The sequence below is a fragment of the Nicotiana tabacum genome, chromosome 9 (genome assembly GCF_000715075.1).
Source record: "Nicotiana tabacum cultivar K326 chromosome 9, ASM71507v2, whole genome shotgun sequence".
NCBI lineage: Eukaryota > Viridiplantae > Streptophyta > Magnoliopsida > Solanales > Solanaceae > Nicotiana > Nicotiana tabacum.
In genome coordinates, this window is record NC_134088.1 from 114,889,046 (window position 1) to 114,916,306 (window position 27,261).

General features: G+C 35.5%; 1 protein-coding gene across 6 annotated transcripts; it reads right to left on the minus strand.

The window, feature by feature from the left end:
* Positions 1–7,185: 7,185 nt before the first annotated feature.
* LOC107831521 (nudix hydrolase 9) lies at positions 7,186–24,913 on the minus strand. 6 transcript variants are annotated; one of them, XR_012695034.1, is made up of 10 exons: positions 24,773–24,913; positions 24,614–24,688; positions 24,216–24,272; positions 23,854–23,936; positions 23,452–23,510; positions 23,099–23,134; positions 22,856–23,004; positions 22,199–22,342; positions 9,555–9,708; positions 7,186–7,502 (listed from the first exon to the last, which is right to left on the minus strand). XR_012695034.1 is itself a non-coding variant. In XM_075222085.1 (10 exons), the coding sequence occupies exons 1-10, from the start codon at positions 24,851–24,853 to the stop codon at positions 7,407–7,409; spliced, it is 939 nt and encodes a 312-aa protein (XP_075078186.1). In that variant the 5' UTR covers positions 24,854–24,913; the 3' UTR covers positions 7,186–7,406. The 6 variants fall into 6 exon arrangements, 5 of the variants coding, with proteins under 5 accessions (XP_075078186.1, XP_075078188.1, XP_075078187.1 ...); XM_075222085.1 differs by having other exon boundaries at positions 9,555–9,713; XM_075222087.1 differs by lacking the exon at positions 23,854–23,936 and having other exon boundaries at positions 9,555–9,713; positions 24,614–24,681.
* Between the last annotated feature and the right edge of the window lie 2,348 nt (positions 24,914–27,261).

Sequence of the window (27,261 nt, forward strand, 5' to 3'; positions counted from 1 at the left end):
GTGTTGAACGAGGAAGTAAGGAAAAAATCTCAGGGTTCATCCTCACAAGAAGATATCTTGGTTACAGAAGACCGTAGGAGAGAAAGAACAAAAGGTTCGAGGAATAGAGGTAAAAGTAGAAGTAAGTCAAGGTCCAAATACCATAATATTACGTGCAACCACTGTGGCAAGAGAGGGCATATCAAAATGTTCTACCACAAGTTGAAGCAAGACATTAGACAAGTGTAAAGCTTGTGTACATGTTCCTAAAGATGAGAGATCGAAAGTGGATGTCAAAACTAATTAGTGCATCTTTATCGGTTATGGTCAAGATGAGTTTGGGTATTGTTTTTATGATCCAGTTGACAATAAACTTATTAAAAGTCGTGATGTAATATTCTTTGAAGACCAGACTATTGAAGATATTGACAAAGCTAAGAAGATAGATTTTTAGAGTAGTGAGAGCTTAGTAGATATTGATCCAGTTTCTATTGCCAAGGAACCTATTACACATGAAGGAACCCAAGACAATAATGAAGATAGTGATCAAGATCAAAATGATCATCATGGTGTAGATGTTATGGATGCTCCAGTTGATGAAGTTGTGGTTGATCAACAACCAATTCCTGCTCAGGTAACTACTTCGAATGCTCTTGAAACCTCTCTTAGAAGATCTACAAAGGAGAAGCAAAAATTCATGCATTATCCTCCTGATGAGTATATACTTTTAGTTGACATGGGAGAACCCGAGAGTTATGATGAAGCCATGCAAGATACTCACAAATATCAGTGGATAGAAGCCATGGAAGATGAGATGAAGTCACTCTATGAGAATGGCATATATGAGTTAGTGAAATTATCGAAAGGTAAGAGAGTTTTATAAAACAAATGGATATTAGAGGTAAACCACGATCAACATACCTCTGCTCCTAGGTACAAGGCGAGGTTAGTTGTTAAAGGTTTTGGCCAGAAGAAGGGAGTTGACTTTGATAAAATTTTCTCCCATATTATGAGAATGTCTTCTATTCGTGTGGTTCTAGGCTTAGCCGCGAGTCTAGATTTAGAGGTTGAGCAGATGGATGTAAAAGACTTCTTTTCTTCATAGTGATTTAGACGAGGAGATTTATATGGAGCAGCCTGAGGATTTCATAGTTAAGCTTGCAGATAAGCATGTGTTTTGCAGAAAATTGGCATGCAAGAAGCCTCGCAATAGTTTCTCAACTTGAAGACCCATTTGGCCAATTAGATGGAGGGACAACTTTTTGGGCACATGTCCGTGTTATCCAGCCAAAGGCCCAATGACCTAATTCTATTCTTTTTTGGTTTTCATTCCTATTTGGAATTAGATTTTGTTTTTATTCCTATTTAGAGTTGGTTTTAGCTTTAAGAAAATGCACTACTCATTATCTATAAATAGGACAACCTTGGAGAATTGTTCTATGCTCATTGATATAAGTCTTTGAAAGACTTTAGCACATAAGAGTGATTTCTGTGAGAGCTTTCATCAAGAGAGAAAAGAGAAGAAAAAGTGTTTGTTTTGATGTAGATTTTATTCCGACCAGCCAACTTCAAATCTGTTTTCTGATTTGTTAACCGTTGTGTCGGGCTGAAATTTGGGCTGAGTATTTTTAATATCTTGATATGTAATTTGAATGGTGGAGATTGGATTTAGAGGTCCGTAGCATCAGATTTCAAGCCCCGAACAGCATCTCTATTTTTGTGATTTCTCTTGATCTTTCTTCAATTGAATTGTTGTTGCTATTGTTGCTATATGTTTGACACTTGTTGTGTATCCAATTTGAAAAACTTTTGTAACCCTCTTATTGTTATAGTGAAGCTTTTTAGATCTTTGTGATTCCGTAATTTTTTTATCCAATTTGGTGTTCTTTATCTTCTCTATTTTCGAGTTTGCCTCTTCCTCGACATAATAGTGGTCCCTTTGTTTCAATGAATAAATTTTCAAAGTCATAGAGAAAATTAGATACTTAAATCAAGGATCTATCAGAAACAATTTCTTTATCTCTACAAGGTAGGGGTAAAGTTTGCGTACGCATTACCCTTTTCAGATCCCACACTATGCGAATACACTTGATATGTCGTTGTTGTTATTGTTGTTGGTATAGAGAATGTCAGATACTCATATGCAACCATTGTCCTGAAGTAAAAAAAATAACTTTAGTTTACGAAATTCAAACATAGGTTGGGAGATAGAAATGGAGATTACAACAATCGGAGAGAGGAAGATGAGTATATTCCTGAAATAATTCTAATTTTATTGTGGTTTAATATATTACATCGTCAAATACTAAAAGTGATATATATGAATTATGAATGAGTTTAGAAGCAAACAAAATAATCTGGGCCACCCACATATGTCAATCCTAATAATAAAATAAAACTAAAAGGAGATAAACCAAAAAAGATACATTAGTTGGCAATAGATGCGACGCCTAAACAAGAGTTACCTTATTTAATTTTAAGAATGGAACTTTTTCTAAAGTTGGTGGTGATGACCACAAAATTAACCTCAAATTTTGTACACACGTCATAAATGACACAACAAATCTATTCCAACTTCCGGAACCAAATACCTTGGTATTACAAATACCGTTTTGTTATATGCTATCTTTGACAAAAAAGAAGAAAGAAGGAATTAATTTTCATTTAATCATTAATTCATAAACGTCATATAGAAATTTATTAGGTGCGAATTACCGGCTAGGCAAGCCAAAACAAGATATCTAAAGCAACATAATAATAAAAATCATAGAAATAGCTTAAACCCGAGGTCTCAATACAATAAAAACTGCTAATACATTGTAAATCCCCCCAGAAACTGGTAAGTATGGAGTCATGAACTACTACAACGGAATACAAGTCTGAAATTGAATAATAAATACACTGTCTGAACTATAACAACAGTATGAAGGAAAAGACAAGTCAAACTGCGACCAAGGATGCAGCTCTACCTCACCTCTAGCAGATAGTCCACAAGCAACCTACTGCTGATAACTAGTCCCCACACCTAGATCTGCACAATTAACCCAATGTACTCAATAAGTATCGTAAATAAACACGGTGAGGTAAAAGAAGCACAAATTATTAATGATACTAGTTATCGCTTGTGTGGTTTTATCCTTTAAACCGGTACAGAACGATATTGAAATCAAATCACCAAGTTTAATAAGAAGGGCAGCCGTGTGGGTATGTATACAGTTTCTCAAATACTCTACCTAGACAATATCTTGGCATATAGAGGTGATATGCAGTTAATTCAGATAAATGATCAAGGAAATTGCAAGTAAAGAGAAAATGCAAAATCCAACAACACACTGGCCAGATTCCCTCACTTTTTCATATCCGTTCCAACCCACTGATCAGTATACACCATCAAGAGAGAAACATGAGAGGGTGACCTTGGGGGGATGGATCCATATCTACACGCAAGCACGGTCAATTCAATGTGCTGGCAGCCCGACGTGGTCACAGGGATAACAACACCATCCGCCCGGCGTGGTCACAGGCATACAACACAATCTACCTGGCATGGTCACAGGCATAACAGCATAAACCGTCCGGCGTGGTCACTGGCATAACAACACAATCCGTCCGGCGTAGTCACGGGCATAACAACACAATCTACCTAGCGTGATCACAAGCGCAACACAATCCACCCGGCGTGGTCATAGACATTCAGTCCAATCATATCACACAGGAGCAAATAAATAAGAATACATGTATTTGATGAATGAATAATCATGCTCTTGGACTGGTATAAATGACATGCTAAAGTGTAAGCATGTGCAAAGTGTGCTATCATAGCTCAAATTGGAAATTTTATCACGGAATAGCATTTATCAAGTTTATTCAGGGATTAAACCTCTATGTAGACTCAAACATGACTCAAATAGTTCACACAATATTATAAATATGAGAAACATCATACTTTAAAGCTTAACAATCAATTTTAGACTTATCATAGCCTAAACACAACCCGAACATGGATAAATACCCTCGGTGTCAGCACATGGGTTCAAACCCCATGCATGCGTGCACCCATAGCACGTAGCTATCACAGATAATTCAGGCAACTGGTGCCTCAAACAAGTTTAAATAAGATACTTACCTCAAACAAATTAAATCACTCCGCTAGCAAGCCCTCCCCACGCGTATCAATCTCTGAAAGGCTCGAATCTAACCAAAAATAACGTAATACTATCAATAAAAGCTATAGGAATTGATCCCAAATGATAAAACTAAGATCTTTAACCAAAGTCAAAAAGTCAACCCAAAAAGTCAACCTCGGGCCCACGACTCAAAAACCAGACAAAATTTATAAAATTCGAACACTCGTTCAATAACGAGTCCAATCATACCACAATCATCCAATTCCAACCACAAATCGACTCTCAACCCCTCAAATCTTACTCTCCAATACATGGGTCAAAATTCCCCAAATTCCAACTTAGATTCATGATAAATAGATGTAATAATCAATGGGTAATCAAAATACATGGATAAAAGTGATCAAAATTCACTTACCTTTTCAATCTAGATGAAAATCTCTCCAAAAATCGCCTAAGTCTGCACCCCAAAACTCTCAAACGGGAAGAAGATTCAAACCCTCGATTTTAAATCCCTGCCTAGCCTTTTCGCTCCTGCGGATTCACCTGCCGCACCTGCGGCTCTGCTTCTGCATAGGAAAGCCCGCTTCTGCGAAAATCACTTAAGCACCCGACCAGCCGCACCTGCGACCCAATTTTCACACCCGCGGGACCGCTTCTGCGGACCAGGCTACGCTCATGCGCGTCCGCACCTGCGGTTCCAATCCGCTTCTACGACCTTAGCCCCTCCTACCAAATTACTCATCTGCGGAGACCTCGTCGCATCTGCAGGCTCGCGGATGTGGAAGATCCAACGCACATGCGACCATTACCCAACACACACAGGACCCCCGCATCTGCGGCCTATTTCTCGCAGGTGCGGTTGCACCAGACCTGATCACACCAGCTCTTCCAAAATTCAATTCGATTTCAATCCGAATCACTCCCGAGACCTTGGGACCCATCCAAACATACTAACTCATCCTAAAACACAATACGAACTTAGTCGAAGCCTCAAATCCCATCAAACAACATCGAAAACACAAATCGCGACTCAATTCAAGCCTAATGAACTTTTGAATTTTCAACTTCTAAAATCGATGACGAAACCTATCAAACCAACTCCAATTGACCTCAGATTTTGTACACAAGTCATAAATGACACAACGGGCATATTCCGACTTCCGGAACCAAATGCCTTGGTATTACAAATATTGTTTTGCTATACACTATCTTTGACCAAAATGAAGAAAGAAGGAATTAATTTTCATTTTATCATTAATTCATAAACGTCATATCGAAATTTATTAGGTGCAAATTCTAACACAAACGGGTAGTTGCATAAAAAATATATGTGAAGTATCTCTTTTTTCTTATGAACAGTAATACCAAGAATTTTTAAACATGTGCAAATTTAACACCGCTGTTCAAAATATTTAGTACATGTGATTGCACAAACTCACCCCTAAAGAGTTACCCACAACGAAAAAAGAACCAAAAGAATGAAACTTTTTCTAAAGTTGGTGGTGATGATTTGAATTTTGAGAATCAAATGTGAAATATTAATGGGGTATATTTATTATTATTATTATTATTATAATTTCTTTTAAGGAGATGAAACAGAAGAAAAAAACTGCTCGCTGTGGTTGGTGAATAATCTCACTAACCATATTACCAGAAGGTCTAGAACCCCACACATATATGTTCTTTACAAAAGTAAAGTGTGTATCACGCGCTCTCAGGAAGCGCGTAGTTTACATGCAACTGTTTAACATTTCTGCATGTAATTTCTCATATCATTCCAAAAATAGAAAGACATAGAGATTATGTTTTTCCATAAATTGAAACACTTATCCTTAAATGGTGTTTGGCGTGATTTTTCTTTTCCGGAAACACTGAGAAAAGTTTTCATGTAAATTATATTTTCACCCTTTTTGAAACAAATGCGACCAAGTTTTTCAGCTTCTCAAAAACTAATAATTTTTCTTTCTTAATATTAAGTTGATTTTTTTTGTGAAATTGTTTTAAAAGTTTGGTTGAGACTCTTCTTCAAATTTTTGAAGCAAAATAAAACGAATGAAAATCTTGAAATTTTGTTCTTCAAGACTTCAAGTTAAATATTCCCTCAGTCTCAATTTATATGGCGGAATTCGGATTTCAAGAGTCAATTGAGTATTTCTTTTACCGTGATTTTTTTTATGTCTTTTATGTATTTTGAATTGTTAATTATTGTGATTTATAATATTTTTTACGTAGTTTCCAAATGCGTAAATTACATTTCATGAAACTTAAAGATTTTATATCCAAATTCACTATCAAAATAAGAAATTTGAGCTCCGCCACATAAATTGAGATGGAGGGAGTACTTTTTTTTTTTTGTCAAATAAAGTCTAGCTTTTCTCAGTTGCGGTGGTATGTATATGGATTGTATCTGGTCATTCCAACATGCCCATAGCATAAAGCTTTGATGTTATATATTTTTCATATTTCCTTGCTATTTAAAGAGTTCATATAGAAACCAGATAGGAGTATTGATGATATATGGATGGATGAAAATCTTAAACGAACAGACCTTTTAGTCTAGTACTTTAATTGACGTAATTGAATAGTAGCGGCTAAACAGGAGTATTTCAATTCTTATCCAAGTTTGAGTTAAACTTAATTAGTTTGAGGACTTGAGGTGATTACTTTCACTTAATAGTAGTTGTACTTGTACTACAAAGAAAAAACAGTTAATCATGAAAAACAAAGAGGAATAAAGAAAATTGTAATGTTGGACGCTGTCACGCTGATTTGGTGTGAATGGTAGTGAAGAATGTCTGTAAAAGTCCATGATATTTAATCTTTAGTAGAATCAAAAGCATAGATCACAAAGCTTTTTGGGTAGAGTGAAAGGGCAACAACCAATGCACTAAGCTCCCGCTATGTGCGGGATCCTGGAAAAGACCGGACCACAAGTATTTATTATACGCAGTCTTACCCTACATTTCTGCAAGAGGCTGTTTCCACGACTCAAAGCTCCTACTGCTATGGTGAAATAGTTGGAATTATCCACGTCCAAGGCTTTGAGCTGGAAATAAAAGAATCATTCAATAGAAGGCACTTTACCTCACTTAATAGGTCTACCTGACACAAATTTATATTTCGTACTGGAGATATGACTAAATCGCATATCTGCAGGCGAGCTCATTTACATGGAAAGTTTTCTTTTGACCTATCAAATAGCATGGGGTTGCACATCAAGGAATACAAGACGAACATGTATAAATCAGACATACAAGAGATAAAGAGGATACAACATCACCATTCAACGCAATGAAGATATTAGCTATTATTTGCATCTTGTTCCATTAATTTGTAGAGTGCAAAACCTCCTCTGTGGCAGCCGGGCATTTTAGAAGCCATGTTTTCCAAATCACTCTGACAAAAAAAAAATAAAAAAAAAAATATGAAATTAACAATTGCAAGTCTTAGATAAACTGTTTAAAGCAATATGAACCTTTCTTTTATGGATGAAGAAGCAAAACTACCCCTATAACTACTTTTAGCAACACATACTTGAACAACGGATCATTACCAAATATTATAATGTCTAACAGATTAAGGAGTAACAAATACAAGAAAGGAAAGAATTCAAAAAATAAAATAAAGTAGTCCAGCACACGAACAAAAGTCTTAAAATGTTCAAACTAAATCTTCACATGACAAGTACAAAACGCTAACTTTAGCTGCTAAATGGTCCCAGGTAGGACAGAAAGGAGATACCTCTAAGGTTGATTTTCTGCAATTTCAAGCTGAAAAGGATAGAGTATTATTTGGCTAAAAGGATCTCATCAACTTTAAGGGTTTCGGTGATACTTAAAATAAGAAGATGCCAGGAACAAGCATCACTGATTCTGTGAAGCTGTAAGGGAGAACCAGAGGATAGATGAGTTCACAATAGATGAACTCCCTTATTGCTCACAATAGAGGGGTCAACACATGAAATCCCATTCTTAGAAGGAACTTGCATGACTGGGAGGTAGATGGGTTCATTGACATGATGAAAACACTGGAGAAATGTTCAATCAACTCTCAGCTAAGGGACAAACTGAAATGGGGCAACTCTAAGGATGGACTTTACACTGTAAAGGCAGGGTATGCTAATCTTTGCTCTAACAATTTGATGATTGATCTTTGGCCCTGGAAGCTAGGTTGGAAAACAAAACTTCCACCTAAAGTGAGCTGCTTCAGCTGGTTGGCTCTAAAGGGTGCCTGCCTCACCCAAGACAACCTAATCAGAAGAAATTTCCAACTAGCAAACAGATGTTTCATGTGTCTCTCAAATTCAGAATCCATTAACCACCTTTTCCTGCACTGTCCAGTGGCCACAGACATCTGAAATTTGTTTCTCAACATTTTTGGATTGAAATGGACTATGCCATCATCTGTTAGAGAGGCCTGTGCAAGTTGGAGCTTAAGGAAAGTTGACAAGACCATCAGAAGCATATGGATTATGGTTCCTGCTAGCATTATTTGGTGTATCTGGACCGAGAGGAATCGTAGATGCTTTGATGGTGTATCAACTTCAATTGGCTACCCGAAGGCTAGATGTTTGGTTAACCTTTTTAGTTGGGCTAACCTCTCTCCTGTAAACAACTGTGACGTATTTTTGGACTTTGTCAGCTCTCTAGTTTTGTAGCACTTCAATTGTAAATGAGCTGATAAATTTTGCTTTGTAATCTTTTTGCATCTTCTTGATGCCTTTAATGACATCCTCCTTATTTCATCAAAAAAAAAAAGGGAGAACCAGAGGATAGTTTTGCAATTATCACTTTCTATTACTCTCAGGTACAGCAGCTAGTGCTATAGTTGCATCATCCAACTCATAATAAACAAAAGATTCTGAGAAAAATATAGACAGAACTCTAATTAATTTTAAAGAAGCATAATATGATTTATAGACTAGACTTTTCCTCATTCCAAAGATTCAGTACCAACTCAGAAATAAACTTCCTCGTACCATTAGTGTATTTCTAGGGGAATTAGAAATAGAAAATCCCAATAAAATTGGGATGAATCAGGCATTTTCAGAATGTTCTATGAACTACAGGAGTTCTGTACAGTTGCAAAGATCATGCTGATGCTAAAAATTTCCAGAAGGAATCTCAAAGATAACAGATAATCCAAAATTAAATATTAAATTCAGACTCCAAATTTAACTGACAAGCTTCAATTGCCTCCAATTTTAACTAATTCCTGTAACACTTACTTTCCTTGTTACAACAATTTCAGTTACATTATATTATTAGCATTGTGTGTTAGACCACAACCTCACGCTATAGATGGTCCTTTTCCCTCCACATGGGACTCCCGCTAGGCTAAGCTATAGATTCCACAGAGCTCAGCAAAAGTGGATCCATACAGCAGTTGAGCAAAAATTAATAGATAAGACAATTCAGTAGAACTACTTTGACAATTTGTAAAACTAACCATTGAAACAGCATAAAGCTGAGTTGACTCGAAGCCATCCTCTGCGCTAGAATACAATTGTTGAATTTCATCAGACTGAAGATTGCATTTGATGAAGAAAAAAGCAGTTGGCCTAACATTCAACACTCTTCGGGATATACCAATAAATATGGGGCTGGACTGATATAACATCAAAGATAAAGAATAAAGAACAAGAGTTAGGTGGCTTCTACAAATATGAATCCTAATATGATGCAATCTTACCAGAAAGGAAACAACAATCTGAGGGTGCATGTAAAAACAGCCCTCTCAAAAGTTGCAGACAGCCATATTCATAATTAGTCACCAGTCTCCAATTGATCAGCTTACAAATGCAACTTTATTTTATAACTGACAATCAATGTGTCCTACATTATGTATGCTACATTTGATTACTGTGGTACATTTAATAATCTTGGTAAATTATTTGATTACAGTTTTGAGGTAGATCTTAATGGTAGCTGACAAATGAAGTGAGAAAGAAGAACAATGTGTTACTCGAAATTCAGTCATATTTTCCTATTAGGGCAACAAAAGAAAAAAGAAGAAAAAAATACAAACAAACAAAAAAATCTAGGTACAGGTATTGTATACGACAAATCGACAACACAACAAGCATGATAATTCTCAAAATTCGGCGTGATTGTGCTATTTGGTATAACAACCCAGAATGAAAATCAGGTGGAGCCCTGATACAAGGTTGATTAGACATTATATTTATCCAGTCTGTGCTATCGCTTACCAAGGACCTTCTTCTCCTTCCAGATTACAAACTTGACCCATTTCACTTGTTTGCTACCCAAAATGTTAGAGCATACAGGAATTATATACTTACACAAGGCAATGCTAAGTGGAAAGTTTAGATAGGAGTTGACAAATTAAAGAGACCAGAAAAAAGTCACACACCAAGCCCCCCCCCCCCCCCCAAAAAAAATGAACATGGAAAAAACAAATTATGGAGAAGAGAGAGCAAAAGAAAGAGAAAGCACTCTCCTTTCTCCCAATTTTGTGGTGTTAATTTCTATTACAAATTGGATTTGGGAGGAAGAGGTTTTAGGCCTTCTTGGCCTTTTACAATGTTGAATTTAAGAAAATATCTTTTTTAGATCTCTTATGTGTAAATGAAAAATCTCTTGTGTGTAAAAGTAAATCTCCCATGTGTAAAAAAAAGAGGTAGGGTCATAAAACTAAAAATAAGTTTGTAAAAGGCCAAAAAACCAATTGACCCGGAAGAGGTTTTAGGCCTTCTTGGCCTTTTACAATGTTGAATTTAAGAAAATGTCTTTTTTAGATCTTGGTAATAGACTTTGGGAATTGTATAGGAGAAATCTACTCCTGTAATTTTCCCTTTGTTTACAACAACTGGAGTTGTGCCTTCCTCCGGGGGTTTTGAAGAAGGTACAAAAGGAACTGTAGACTTTCTTCTAAAGAAACTGGTTCTACTTGATAGATTGGAACCTGAACCTAAAAATTTGAGATCTATAGATCCATCAGGAAATTGAATTACTTGTTCAATATGGGATCTCTCAAGATTGGAGGTGGAAGGTTGAGTTATGGCATCAAAGTGCCATTCATCAATTGAGAGTATATCATTCCAGTTAAGAAGTCTAGGTACAAAGACTGTACTATGCTCAGTGTTTGCTTCCATAAGCATGGTGACTCCTTTGACACTTTCAACTCGAGCTTTAGGTACCAGAGTAGTGTCCATAAGTCTATAGTAGACTAGATGGATGATAGCTATCTCACGAGTGTTAACTTTGCTATTCATATTCTTGGTTTTGACATTTAAAGTCAGAGTATCTATGACGTTGGTCATTGATATCAACCGAGAAGTTAGGGTAGCAATTGAAGTATACCGGGCCATTGGCGAGGTTACTTTGAAGGACCCCTAAGAGAGAGTCGTCGACGTTCAATAGACAAGCATCTCTTAAAAGGACGCACATGGGTACGTCTAAACCTTTTCTAAAGAGAGGTTTGACAGCAATTTGAACAAGACCTATATGCAAATAATTGAATTGATGCTTGTATTTGTTCAAATTTTGTTCAGAAAGCAATTTAATAATTTCGAAAGAATTATTGATAGCAATAGTGGACTCACAGGTTTTAATATTATGCTTCTTAATAAAGCTGAAATTTCCTATTTCATAAATCTTTTTGAAAGGTTCGTTGGAAATATTCCAATTTTGTAAATCATTTTCAAGCTTAGCAATCTTTGTTGCTTGAGAAGATAAATTAACATTATTCAAACATGCTGGTTTGAATTCATTTTGAGAAGAATACAGTCTAGGGGCTTATAAGGCTAAAATAACTATTCAGTACTTGTAATAGTAAAACAGTAAATATGCAAATATCTAACGGACATTGTACCTCAACATCATAGATCTAATAGCTTCTTAGTAAAGTCTTCTTGGATTTACATCTGTTTTCTCTAAAGTCATCTTAGCGACGGGATCACCTAACAAGGTCTAAACGCCTACAGCGACCTATCACTTTAAGGCTAGCCAACGTCTGAACCGGATATTAATCGGTTACCTCATACTTATAGAGAAAATAAAAACCTCATACTAAACATAGAAGCATTTGTAGAACATGATTTTGAAAAACAGTAGTAAGATAGATGTAAACATAGTTAAGTTTTTAAAAATACAGCATAGAAAGTAATTTTGCCATGCCCTAGACAGTATATGTACTTAGCTGCTCATGTTAAATACGTATACTGCCAACATGGCTCTGATACCAATTGGGACGGAACGAAGTGCAGTATATAAACAGTAAAGACAGTATAAGAGAAGCCCTTAAAAAACTTAAAAGATTTTATTGAACGAACATTAAAACATAAGGAAAGCAGAAATATTTAGAGAATGCTACTAAGGGAGAGAGGTCTTTGAAATTTGGGAAAATTTATGATGCCTCTAACAATGGGAATGGGGGGTTTTATATAGACTAGAGAAGATGCCCTTTTGATCTTAGGCTTACAAGTGTACCGCTTAAATTCGTTAGACAAAATTTAGTGGTAGACAAAGAATAAAGTGGGTGATTTACTTTTGAAAAAGTAAAGTGGTTGTTTTTGATAAAGTAAAAAAATAAGATTCTTTCTGTTTTGTCCGTCTTGATGATGGATTTCTTTATTCGAAGTTGGGGTCCATGTAGGCCAAAACTATTCCTTTTGGGTTGCACATGTCTCCGTTACTGCTTTCGCCTGATGAAGCAGCATCTTCTATTAGCTGCATGATTTGATGTTCTTCGTAATTGTCAATATTCTTCAAGGCTTGCTTGAGTTTCTCTTTGAGCGTTGCTTTGGAAGATGAAGCTTTTGTAAAGCTTTGTTGAGTATTTTTTGTTGCTTTGAGGATTTGCTGTTTGGGAGTCCAGTCTTTGATCTTGATTTCTTTAGACAGATATTTAATCCTTTCAAATTCTGCTTTAGAAAAGTTCCAACTAATAATGAAGGAAATTCTTTTTTGAATAAAGTACTTGCACATTTTAATGTGCTCTGGTAAGGAAGATGTTGCCTTTTTGGTCTGAAAGTCATCAAACCTGTTAAGGAATTGTTGGGGAAGAATCTCTTTGTTTCCTCCGAAAATGTTCCACCATTCGTAGAACCATCTGAGATTATTGCCTTAGTGACTTCTAGACTATACTTAACAAACCAAGTATGTCCTGGCCTAAGGTATAGAAAGTTGAACCAGGCAGCCTCGTAGTCATGCCAGTTGTATGTTTGGGGTCGGTGCATCATAGATAGTGCTATAGGTGTGTGCAAGTGATCAGCAAACCATTCAAATGGTGATAATATTTTCTTAATGGTATCTCTAGAGTAGTTGATGTACTCTGGACTTTTGTCGTTTAAAGTATGTTCTACTTCTATAGAATCAGTGTCAATGAGAATGGCTTCATAGAAACTTCTTGTTTTATATGGATTTTTTGTATCCACGTAGTTAAAGTCTGTAAAACAAGGTTTAATAAGGTCTTCAATTCTGAGACCTTCATACTCCTTGTCAAGTGCTAGTAAAGGTAATACCTGGATGGTAACATATTCAAATTTCTCTTCTTTAGGAATATCTTCTTGTACCTTCTTAGCCGAAGGGTTAACTGCTTCTGCAAAAGTCTCAGGGATTTTCATAGCGTAACTTTCTTTGGTTTGAATTGAGGAATTAGAAGTTGTTCCTCTTTCAAAAGGTTTTGTTGGTTGGAGATTGGTCAGTTTCGCTGATGGAACTGGTATTGGGGCTGGTAGCTTAGGATACTCAGCTAGGGCTGTATACCTGTTTTGGAAAGGAAGTTGGGGCCTTTGAGGGGCTGTTGTTTTGTTGAGAGTAATAGGAGGAAGAACAAATGGTCTAGCCATTTGTGGATTATTGATCTTTTTCCCTTTGGAAGGGGTGTTAGGCTTGAAGGGCCTCATTTTTTCCCTGTAAAAATTCTCTTGTTAGAAAATCAGGTAAAGAGTTATTTTCTCCTTTAATAAAATCTATTTTGAAATCGAAGCTAGATAGTAGAGCTTGCCACCTAAAGTTTTTGACATCCTTTTGAAGAATCTCTTTAGTAGATTTACAATCAACTCTAACTAAAAATTCTTTGTTAATAAGATCGTCTTGAAATTTTGTAATACATAGTACTATAGACAAGATTTCCTTTTTAACAGTAAAATAGTTTTTCTGAGCGGAATTCTAAATTCCAGATGTAAAACGGACAAGTTGTTCTTGGGCTTCTATGGATATCCTCTGCTTAAGGATTCCACCATAACCTATATCTGAAGCATCTGTTTCTACAATCATAAATGCTTCTGGATTCGGGATTCCTAAGCATGGAAGATTTTGTACTAACCCTTTTATTTGGATAATTGATCTTGTTTGTTCAGAGCTCCAAGGAATTGGGTTTTTCCCAAGTCTTTTATATAAAGAAGGTTCACAGACCTGTCTAATGTTTGGGATAAAGTCAGCTACATAGTTGAGACTTCCTAGAAATCTTTGAAGTTGAGTTTTATCGGTGATCTCATTAGGAAATTTAGAAGAGAACTCTATGGCTCTGCAAATTAGCTTGTAAGAACCTTGGTCTAGTAGTCAGTGCTAAGAAGATCAAAACTCTTTCAGACCGCCATTAGATTCTTAGGCCATGAAGCAGAAGAGCCAACTTAAGAAAGAACGATTCTCTTCTAGAAAAGAACTAGGAAGTTTCTGTCAAGACTTCAGTTACACAAACATTGTTGTCCCCTCTACTCACTCTTCAAAAAGAGACAACCTCTAAATCTTCTAGAAAGATTCACCGTAGCAAATCTCGCAGAATTTTCGAAAATTCACCTAGAAAGAAATCCAGATACCGTAGACCTTCCAAGTTTTCTAAACCCAAAGATGTCTGTTGGAACTGTGGAAAAACTGGACACAGAGCCAATGAATGCAAATCAGACAAGAAAAGGAAGAAAATCAATCTTCTAGAAATTAGCGATGATACTAAAAAGGAACTCTTCTCCATCTTAGAAGAAGCTAATTCAGATTCCTCTCCAAATTATTCGTCGAATGATTATATTGATGAAGAAGATCTTAACATCGCTTATAAGTCTGATTCTAGCCAATCCGGTAGTGAATGCCACTGCACCGAAACCTATTGTACTTGTGGCAACACTCCAGCATCTATTAGAGTTCTTTCAGATAGCTCCAAAGAAGCTCTTTATGATGTAATCCAACACATCGATAATGATGAATCCAGAAAACGTTACCTTATTGAACTCAAAAATCTCATCCTCAATCATAGCAATGATAGATCCTATTCAAAACCTGTCGTTGAACCGTTTAGTATGAAACAAATCATGTCTCATTTTAACAAACCTTCGGAACCATCCATCTCCGATCTACGACAAGAAGTCTCAGAACTTAAAGGAGAAATTAAGGATATTAAATCCAGACTTGGAAAAGTCGAACTTGATGTTCTTACAGAACAGGTCCTTAAATAGGCCAGAACCTACGAACATAAGTCTGAGGAAGAAGAACCTCCCGAGCTTCTTGAAGGTGAGTATCACTCAGAAAATGATAACTCTACCAATCTTCGTCTTACTTCATCATCCAATGCTCCATGCATTACTGTTATAACTAGTATTAAATCTCAGAGTTAACATATCCCTATCAAAATTGTTATTAGCAAAAACTTTGTTATTAACAGCATTCCTTTACTTGACAGTGGTGCAAATCGTAACTGTATCATGAAAGGTATTGTTCCTACTCTGTATTTAGAAAAAAGTACTTCTAAATTATACTCCGCTACAGGAGAACAATTTCGTATTAATTATAAGCTTTCTAAAGCCCATATTTGTAACAATGGTATTTGCTTGACAAATGATTTTGTTATAACTGAAGATATAAATGAAGATATCATTTTAGGAATTCCTTTTATTACTCAAATAAAACCTTTCATTACTGGTTTAGACGGTATCTCCACTCATATTTTAGGAAAAAATTTACACTTTCCTTGTATAAAAACCCTTTCACCGGATGAAAGTAATTTTATAAGAAAAAATACAGTATTTCGTATTAATAAACTTTCTCAACATATCACCTTTTTAAAGGATGAAATAAAAGTTAAGAAAATCGAGCAGATTTTAAAAACCCCGGAGATGGTTACTAAAATAGCCAATCTTCAAAACCTCTTTGAAAAAGAAATATGCTCTGATTTTCTTAACGCTTTTTGGGAAAGAAAAAAGCATTTGATTGAACTTCCATACATTGAAGGATTCAATGAACAGGTCATCTCAACCAAAGCAAGGCCTATTCAAATGAATCAAGAAATGATGGAAACTTGTAAAACTGAGATTTCAAATCTCCTTAAGAATAACATCATTCGCCCCTCTAAATCCCCTTGGAGTTGTTCTGCCTTTTATGTTAATAATAGTAGTGAGAGAAAGAAAGAGGTGTACCACGATTAGTTATAAACTATAAGCCTTTAAATGTTGTCCTTAAATGGATTAGATATCTCATTCCTAACAAAAGGGATCTCTTAAAGAGAACTTACAAAGCTAATATTTATAGCAAGTTCGATATGAAATCTGGTTTCTGGCAAATTCAAGTAACCGAGAAAGACAGATACAAAACTCCTTTTAATGTTCCTTTCGGACAGTATGAATGGAACGTTATGCCATTTGGGCTTAAGAATGCCCCCTCTGAATTTCAGAATGTCATGAATTCCATTTTTAATGATTATAGTTACATGTCTATTATTTATATAGATGATGTCCTTATCTTCTCAGAAAACATAGATTCTCATTTTAAGCATCTCAACACATTCTTTAAAGTCGTTAAGAGAAATGGTCTAGTAGTCAGTGCTAAGAAGATCAAACTCTTTCAGACCGCCATTAGATTCTTAGGCCATGACCTATACCAAGGTTTTTACAAGCCAATTTGCAGAGCCATAGAGTTCTCTTCTAAATTTCCTAATGAGATCACTGATAAAACCCAGCTTCAAAGATTTCTAGGAAGTCTCAACTATGTAGCTGACTTTATTCCAAACATTAGACAGGTCTGTGAACCTTTATATAAAAGACTTAGGAAAAACCCTATTCCTTGGAGCTCTGAACAAACAAGATCAGTTATCCAAATAAAAGGTTTAGTACAAAATCTTCCATGCTTAGGAATCCCGAATCCAAAAGCATTTATGATTGTAGAAACAGATGCTTCAGATATAGGTTATGGCGGAATCCTTAAGCAGAGGATATCCATAGAAGCCCAAGAACAACTTGTCCGTTTTACATCTGGAATCTAGATTTCGGCTCAGAAAAACTATTCTACTGTTAAAAGGGAAGTCTTGTCTATAGTACTATGTATTACAAAATTTCAAGACGATCTTATTAACAAAGAGTTTCAGTTAGAGTTTATTGTAAATCTGCTAAAGAGATTCTTCAAAAGGATATCAAAAACCTTGTTTCAAAACAAATATTTGCTAGGTGGCAAGCTCTACTATCTAGCTTCGATTTCAAAATAGATTTTATTAAAGGAGAAAATAACTCTTTACCTGATATTCTAACAAGAGAATTTTTACAGAGAAAAAATGAGGCCCTTCAAGCCTAACACCCCTTCCAAAGGGAAAAAGATCAATAATACACAAATGGCTAGACCATTTGTTCTTCCTCCTATTACTCCCAACAAAACAACAGCCCCTCAAAGGCCCCAACTTCCTTTCCAAAACAGGTATACAGCCCTAGCTGAGTATCCCAAGCTACCAGCCCCAATACCAATTCCATCAGCGAAACTGACCAATCTCCAACCAACAAAACCTTTTGAAAGAGGAACAACTTCTAATTCCTCAATTCAAACCAAAGAAAGTTACGCTATGAAAGTCCCTGAGACTTTTGCAGAAACAGTTAACCCTTCGGCTAAGAAGGTACAAGAAGATATTCCTAAAGAAGAGAAATTTGAATATGTTACCATCCAGGTATTACCTTTACTAGCACTTGACAAGGAGTATGAAGGTCTCAGAATTGAAGACCTTATTAAACCTTGTTTTACAGACTTTAACTACGTGGATACAAAAAATCCATATAAAACAAGAAGTTTCTATGAAGCCATTCTCATTGACACTGATTCTATAGAAGTAGAACATACTTTAAACGACAAAAGTCCAGAGTACATCAACTACTCTAGAGATACCATTAAGAAAATATTATCACCATTTGAATGGTTTGCTGATCACTTGCACACACCTATAGCACTATCTATGATGCACCGACCCCAAACATACAACTGGCATGACTACGAGGCTGCCTGGTTCAACTTTCTATACCTTAGGCCAGGACATACTTGGTTTGTTAAGTATAGTCTAGAAGTCACTAAGGCAATAATCCCATATGGTTCTACGAATGGTGGAACATTTTCGGAGGAAACAAAGAGATTCTTCCCCAACAATTCCTTAACAGGTTTGATGGCTTTCAGACCAAAGAGGCAACATCTTCCTTACCAGAGCACATTAAAATGTGCAAGTACTTTATTCAAAAAAGAATTTCCTTCATTATTAGTTGGAACTTTTCTAAAGCAGAATTTGAAAGGATTAAATATCTGTCTAAAGAAATCAAGATCAAAGACTGGACTCCCAAACAGCAAATCCTCAAAGCAACAAAAAATACTCAACAAAGCTTTACAAAAGCTTCATCTTCCAAAGCAACGCTCAAAGAGAAACTCAAGCAAGCCTTGAAGAATATTGACAATTACGAAGAACATCAAATCATGCAGCTAATAGAAGATGCTGCTTTATCAGGAGAAAGCAGTAACGGAGACATGTGCAACCCAAAAGGAATAGTTTTGGCCTACATGGACTCCAACTTCGAATAAAGAAATCCATCATCAAGACAGACAAAACAGAAAGAATCTTATCTTTCTACTTTATCAAAAGCAACCACTTTACTTTTTCAAAAGTAAATCACCCACTTTATTCTTTGTCTACCACTAAATTTTGTCTAACGAATTTAAGTGGTACACTTGTAAGCCTAAGATCAAAAGGGCATCTTCTCTAGTCTATATAAAAAACCCCATTCCCATTGTTAGAGGCATCAGAAATTTTCCCAAATTTCAAAGACCTCTCTCCCTTAGTAGCATTCTCTAAATATTTCTGCTTTCCTTATGTTTTAATGTTCGTTCAATAAAATCTTGTAAGTTTTTTAAGGGCTTCTCTTATACTGTCTTTACTGTTTATATACTGCACTTCGTTCCGTCCCAATTGGTATCAGAGCCATGTTGGCAGTATATATCTACAAATGCTTCTATGTTTAGTATGAGGTTTTTATTTTCTCTATAAGTATGAGGTAACCGATTAATATACGGTTCAAACTTTGGCTAGCCTTAAAGTGATAGGTCGTTGTAGCTGAGGTAGGCGTTTAGACCTTGTTAGGTGATCTCGTCGCTAAAATGACTTTAGAGAAAACAAATGTAAATCCAAGAAGACTTTACTAAGAAGTTATTAGATCTATGATGTTGAGGTATAGTATCTGTTAGATATTTGCATATTTGTTGTTTTACTATTACAAGTATTGAATAATTATTTTAGCCTTATAAGCCCCTAGACTGTATTCTTCTAAAAATGAATTCAAACCAGCATGTTTTGAATAATGTTAACTTATCTTCTCAAGCAACTAAGATTGCTAAGCTTGAAAATGATTTACAAAATTGGAATATTCCCAACGAACCTTTCAAAAAGATTTATGAAATAGGAAGTTTCAGCTTTATTAAGAAGCATAATATTAAAACCTGGGAGTCCACTATTGCTATCAATAATTCTTTAGAAATTATTAAATTGCTTTCTGAACAAGATTTGAACAAATACAAGCATTAATTCAATTATTTGCATATAGGTCTTGTTCAAATTGCTGTCAAACCTCTCTTTAGAAAAGGTTTAGACGTACCCATCTGCGTCCTTTTAAGAGATGTTCGTCTATTGAACTTCGACGACTCTCTCTTAGGAGTCATTCAAAGCAACCTCGCCAATGGCCCAGTATACTTCAATTGCTACCCTAACTTCTCGGTTGATATCAATGACCCTAATGTCATAGATACTTTGACTTTAAATGTCAAAACCAAGAATATGAATAGCAAAGTTAACACTCGTGAGATAGCTATCATTCATCGAGTCTACTATAGACTTATGGACACTACTCTGGCACCTAAAGCTCGAGTTGAAAGTGTCAAAGGAATCACCATGCTTATGGAAGCAAACACTGAGCATAGTACAGTCTTTGTACCTAGATTTCTTAACTGGAATGATATACTCTCAAGTGATGAATGGAACTTTGATGCCATAACTCAACCTTCCACCTCCAATCTTGAGAGATCCCATATTGAACAAGTAATTCAATTTCCTGATGGATCTATAGATTTCAAATTTTTAGGTTCAGGTTCCAATCTATCAAGCAGAACCAGTTCCTTTAGAAGAAAGTCTACAGTTCCTTCCGTACCTTCTTCAAAACCCCCGGAGGAAGGCACAACTTCAGTTGTTGTAAACAACGACAAAGGGGAAATTACAGGAGTAGATTTCTCCTATACAATTCCCAAAATCTATTACCAAGATCATCCCGCTAGTCTAACCCCTAGCGACATGAAATCTCCTCCAAGAATACCAGAACACCTTAAGATGATTTAGTCAGGTAATTCTTTTACTCCAAATCCTGAGACCCTAAATCGTCTCTAGACTCATCCTGACAATCAAACAAAGAGAAAATGGTATCTGGCTACTTATTCTCTAAAACAAAGAGAAAACTTCAGAGATTGTTGGATGGCAGATATGAAAAGAATTAGATGCGAAATCGACTTCTTTAGATGGTTTGAAATATCTGGCAAATTCGACAGCCAAAAGGAATCTCTGCAAGTCCTTATCAACAAATGGTACACAACCACCAACAAAGTTATTGAGTCAGTTACTCCTCTATTAGAAGGGATAAAGATCACAGCTTCCAACACAGTTATTCCTGCCTCTCCCTTCAAAACTAAGAGCGAGAAGCCTAACAGTATGGTTGTCTGTTCAGACGTTGACCGAATCATCGAACAGAATAACTACACCAATCAACTCCTTCATGTTGTCTCCAGACAAATAGAAGATTCCAAAAAAAAATCTATATTTAGTGGAAAACCAACTCTTTCAAAGCCAAGCACCAGTCAAACTATTGAACCAAATCCAGTATTCAAAATGACTGAATTTTCCAGAGATAAGTACCCAAAACTCAAAGATAATTTTGATGTCTCTGGTAATATTCTTGATAAGATCAATGAACAATTGGCCAATTTCAATATTTCCAACAAAAGAAAAATTTCCGTTATTCAAGAGAAAGAAGCCCTTCTCCACAAACTTTCTAACAATCGCTTTCATAATAAGAAAAATTATCATACGCGTCCTTCATTCCCAGATATTCAGTATGAAGAGAATATCTATCTCACCACCACTGCTCATGAAGGAATAAGCATCATGGAATGGAATATCGATGGTTTGGCTGAACATCAGATATACAATAAACTCCATGAGATGGGTGTTTCTATCACAGCCTACAAAATACGAGGCTCCTCTGACAAAGAAGCCGCCTCCATGATCGTAGCTGGATTCACTGGCATGTTGAAACATTGGTGGGATAATTATTTCACTGATGAAATCAAACAATCCATATATTCTTCAATTGCCATTGAAACAGTTGTTAAAACTGAAACTACAGCCACAGACATGGAAACTACCTCTCAGATAGGTAGAGAAGACGTTTGTGCTACCCTTGTCTATCATATCGCAAAACACTTCATCGGAAAACCCAAACTCTTCCAAGATAGAAGTTTACAAATCCTAAACAATTTGTCTTGCCCAACTCTAGATGACTTTATTTGGTATAAAAACCAATTCATCAGTAAGGTTATGATTAGACCTCACTGTCATCTAGATTTCTGGAAAGAACGCTTTATCAGTGAACTTCCACCTTTATTCGCAAACAAGGTCAGAACAAAAATCCAAGATCGTTGTGAGGGTAAAATTCCTTATCATCAAATGACCTATGGAGACCTCGTTAGCATCATCAATGTAGTAGGTTTTGAACTCTACCCTTGATATTAACATAAAAGGCAGAACAGAAGGCTATAAAAGAAAGAAAGAAGGCTATTAGAGTAACACAAATCACCACTTACAAGGCTATCTGCAGGAGCACCAATTTCTTCAACAACTTCACGGACAATGCTGTCAAACATTTCCTGAGAAACTTTGCTATTAATTGGACGACATTGATTCAGCTCTTTGAAGCCGTCATGGGAGATTATTCCAACTTCTTGGGGCTGTTAAAAGAATAAATACAATCATGCCATGTATTGCTTATTATCCGGATATATTTGGGCAGTGAAGTAACAAAAATTCCACAGCTTAATCTTGACACAAAAGAAGAGTGATTTGCATGAAAGCAGTCACACATTCAAAATCCCTTAGGTGATCTTCTAATTAAATAAACCTAAAACAAAGCTTACAATTCCAGAAAGCAATGTCAGATAAGGTCACACAATATGGTGGTTACATTATAAACAGGTGAAATAGAATAACAAGTTACCCAACTTAAAAACACTGTTTAGCTAAAGGTCTAAATGGTGAACACCGTTGGTACCAATTGACATACAGAAATATGACAGTTGTTTTTTGCTGCCATAGCTCACACGTTATTCAATATGAAAGATTTTGAGTAGCTTGTTGGGTTACAACCATTTTTGCCTCTCCCATTTTGAGTTGCGAAAGCTTATATTTATCAGAATTTTGTTGCCATTATCTCAAAGGTGTCCTTACAACATGAGATGAGATACCTCTGGATGGCCTCCAGGAAAAACAAAATATCCGGGGAATTCTCCAACTTTATTACTTCTCTGAAGCACAAGTATTTTCTTGTCAGAAGTCTCCACAAGTGCACCATTACCCAGGGGACTTGATGTGTGTTGACATTGTATGCAATCATCTGCAGAAAACCAAGTCACATCTTTTAGCACAAAAAATTGTGGTCTCGCGAGTTGGAATATCAGTCGGAATCATTTTCATCATTTTGCATATACTTGAAGTCTCTGCTCTGTGCAATGTTATATGCAGTTCTGCATCACATAAGAACCTTGTAACATATCCCTCTTAGAATTCTTAAGACATCAAATTAGATACAGACCTTATGTTGGAAACCAAAAGAGTATAGAAAAGGAAACTAAAAGAAATAAGAAATATATTGCAGTTTATGATAGCAGATACATTAGTCCCCCTCTTTTGTAATTTTATGCATCTTCTTGATGCCAGCAATGGAATCAATTACTTCTTTTTTTTTTAAAAATGATAGCAGATACATTATAGATATGCAGGGTACAGTCGTTTCCTTCGGTAGAAGAAACTCAATAAACAATTGTATTTCATGAAAGTTTACCTTCAGATTGAACAAGATATCTTTCCCATATAGGACTTAAATTTGTTCCAACAAATGTCCTGAGTAGAAAAGCGCAAGTGTAAGAATATCATTTTATTTCCTAATTTGTTCCTTATTTTTGCTCTTCTTATCGGGTTAATGCAAGGACGAAATTGAAGTGTTGACGGCACATTGCAGGCATACACAAATTCTCATATTTCACCCAAAATTTTAGCGACACAAATAACGAACAATTGTTTAATAATTTATCGTTTCAACATTCTGATATAAGTTTGGGACAGTAACATTAGCATGTCCATATTCACCGGACGGATATACATTTTCCATTACATGCACATTAAATGGAAAAACATGTAGAATAAAGGAAGGCAGGAAGGAAGAAGATGCAAGATAGCGAAGAACCTATAATCTGTCAGACCAAGCTGAAGGGAAACATGAGGCTGTTGCTTGGGATCATTTCCTACATTGAAGTTGTATCCTCCATACTGTAAAGTATTAGTATATTTAACATTCTTAAAAGGAAAATTGAGAAGGAAAAAAAAAACAAAGATATGCAGCTTCTATGCATATATCATATTTGGGTGTATCTGATAAACAATAAATGACTAATTAAACTCTCCTATAAATAATGGATCTGCAACTGTGGTCATCAAAGTGACAACACGACATTGTCCAAATTCTGGACAGAACAGATATAGCCAAACTATCTATAGTTCAATATAAAAATTAAACGATAAATGCAATGGAAGAAGAGTGCAGCATACCCTAAACTTCGTTCCATTGTAAAGTGATGAACTTTGTTGAACTCTTGCGTCCCATATCTAACAAACCGACAACACATTACAGCAATCAAAAGATTCAGAACAAATTCCGGTATTGGTCCAAGTTAGTACTTATAGCTTTTTGATCTATCAGCCTAAACATACAGACAATTACCTAGAAAATTAGAGTTTGGTATTTGGTCTTTTAATCAAGTGTGATTCTCACGATCAACAAAAGAAACAGCGTTATTTGCATAGTATTAATTCTGCTTCATTTTACATGAAACCATTACTATTTAGAAATCAAACATTTTTTCTTAGACCATGATTTTTTCAAATGTTCTCTAAGCATTTCTAATTACAAAATTGTCATTTAAAGGAAGAGAATTAGAAACAAAAACCTCGGAAATGGACTGCTCCAAAGAAGAATCGGGATGGGGAATCCTGTCGTATGCTTCATTGAAAACAACTGAAACCTTTTACCCAAGTACATTCAGATTACAAGAATGAGCATAATAAATATGTAGAAAACGAAGAGAGAAAACAGATAAGTAAATAACCTGTGAAGGAGATAGGCCAGAAGGACATGAGAGCAGCAGCTTGAATTCGTGACCGCCGTCGCAGCTGATTTTCTCCTCCATTTCTTCTACACACACAGAGAGAGTCGAGATTGATCAAATTACAGGTAAATTGTATGAGAGTTGAAGCTAGGTGCTCGGAGTAAGAATTTGGGTTCCATATTTAATGGGCCTGGACCCGATGTAGTTCTAGATGGACTTTGGGCCTGTTCTTTCAAGTCTTTCACACCTGGGCAGCCTTACAAATGTAGAAATGACAAGAGGTAGCCACTTTTAAGCATGTTGTTTAAAATATATTCATAGTTTACAATGTATTTAAAGATTAGCCAATTCGCTCAAACTTCAGGATACGGCGTCCTGAAGTTTAAACCTCAAAGTTCAAACTTCAAGACATTGTGTTCTAAAGCTCGAAAATTGTGTCCAAAAATTCGAATCTTTTGTCTTGAATAGTAAATTAGCAGTTCATAAATTTAGGACACTTGGTCCTGAAAATTAAATTAATAGTTTAGAAATTCAAGACACTTAGTCCTGAATTTCAAATTAGCAGCTCAAAATTTTAGGATACTTAGCCCTGAAATTTGGACGAATTGACTAATCTTTAAAAATTTTGTAAATCGTGAATATATTTTAAATTGCAGTCTTGGAAGTGGCTACTGGTGCACTTTGCCAGTTACAAATAGGGTAATTTGCACAAATAGGATTATTCGTTGCCACCGTTCAGATTTTGACCCCGTTAAAAAAATCTTGAAAAAATAGCCTTCCTAATAGAACTTGGAAGCAGGCTCCTTCATAGTAGAATTTTGGTCAAAAATTCTAGTGATCACCATAACATGCTTATGTTGATCGCTAAAATTTCTGGTGCATCCGAGTAATCACCATAATATGCTTATGGTGGCCAAATCCTAACACAAGGGGGTTAATAAGCTGTTATATTCTTTAATAGGGCCAAAAAAAAAAAAAACAGACACAGGGAAGGTCACTCCTGGCTAATTCTTGTTTCAAATAAGTTGGATTTAAGTTATAATTCTGTCAAATTCTTTAAGCATGTACTAATTTAACAATTTCTGCACCGAAAAACATATACTTTCATTAAATAACAAATTATTATTTGCGTAAGCAAAGTGGTAAAATTTGTTTGACCTTTTAATTCCAAAATTTGCAACAAAAAAATAAATATGAATTGCATTTCTAAGAACAATCAAAACTACTTGATGTAAGTTTGTCGGAATGTTATTAGGTAACTTAATTAAGATGAAAAAAGTGGTACAGTATGGAATTAACAAGTGAAAACTACAGAGAGAGGAAGGACTGACTTTTACATGAATTTCTATAGTTTCTAACAATTGTACTCATACAATAAGTAAAAGGTTTCATGCATGCATATGACTTTTCAAAAGCGAAATCAATAAATTAGAGGGTCTTCACTAGTAATTGCAACTAGTTCTATAACACTAATATTAGGGACACGGCCCCATATTTTTTATGCCCATAAACATGGGCGGGGCCACAGTGCCGGCTACGGGTTCGGCCGAACCTAATAGCTTTGATTCAAACCTTGTATTCATTTTTTTTAAAATTTATTAATTATGTATAAATATTAATTTAGAATCCAGTAACTAAAACGGATTAAAATCGTGAACCTATAAAGTTGAAATCATAACTCCGTCTCTGCCCATAAATATCATGAGAATAAGTGTATAATGCCAACTTCTGGAACAAGCTGCACATTTCCAACTTTTTGCATAATAATCTATAAGATTCTAAAAATAAGCCGTCTCAAGCAACGACTATAAATCTTCTTGGTGACTCTTTTTATCATAAAAAAATATATAGTGCTCCGGCAATTATTCTATGTTGAAGTATATTTGAGTTTAACATGTATAGCTGATAATGAAAAGTAAATTTATACTATCAAAATACTTAAAGATATTCTTTTCGTCTCAATTTGTGTGACGGTGTTTACTTAGGCCCGAAGTTTAAGATAAGTAGTTTCATATTAGACAGAAGTAATAAGAGTTGAAACCTATTAATAGTTATCGCGCTTTACCTGCTCGCTTTTACAGTTAAACATCTACTTCAATATGGATGCTTGTTGCCCAAAAACGCACACGCAAGTATACTCGGTCAATCAAGTAATAAAGAGTAAGTAGAGTATCGTTCCCACGAGAACTTATGATCAATCATCAATTAAATCGAGCAATTTCTAATTTATCCAGTCAAGAACAAGTTTCAAAGTGATTTTTGATTAATGGCTCTACTAACTAAAACTGCAAGCAAAAGAAGAAGTAATTAACTAGCACACTTAGCACGAATAATTTAATTCACTGAGAAATAATATTACATGATTATGGCTGGCTAACAATTCTGTTGAATTCTTAAATCGACTCGACTCATTATTTTATCTTGGTTATTAACCTGCAAGAACAATAATACTCGTAGAAATTTGACAACTTCTACTTGCCTATTCAATT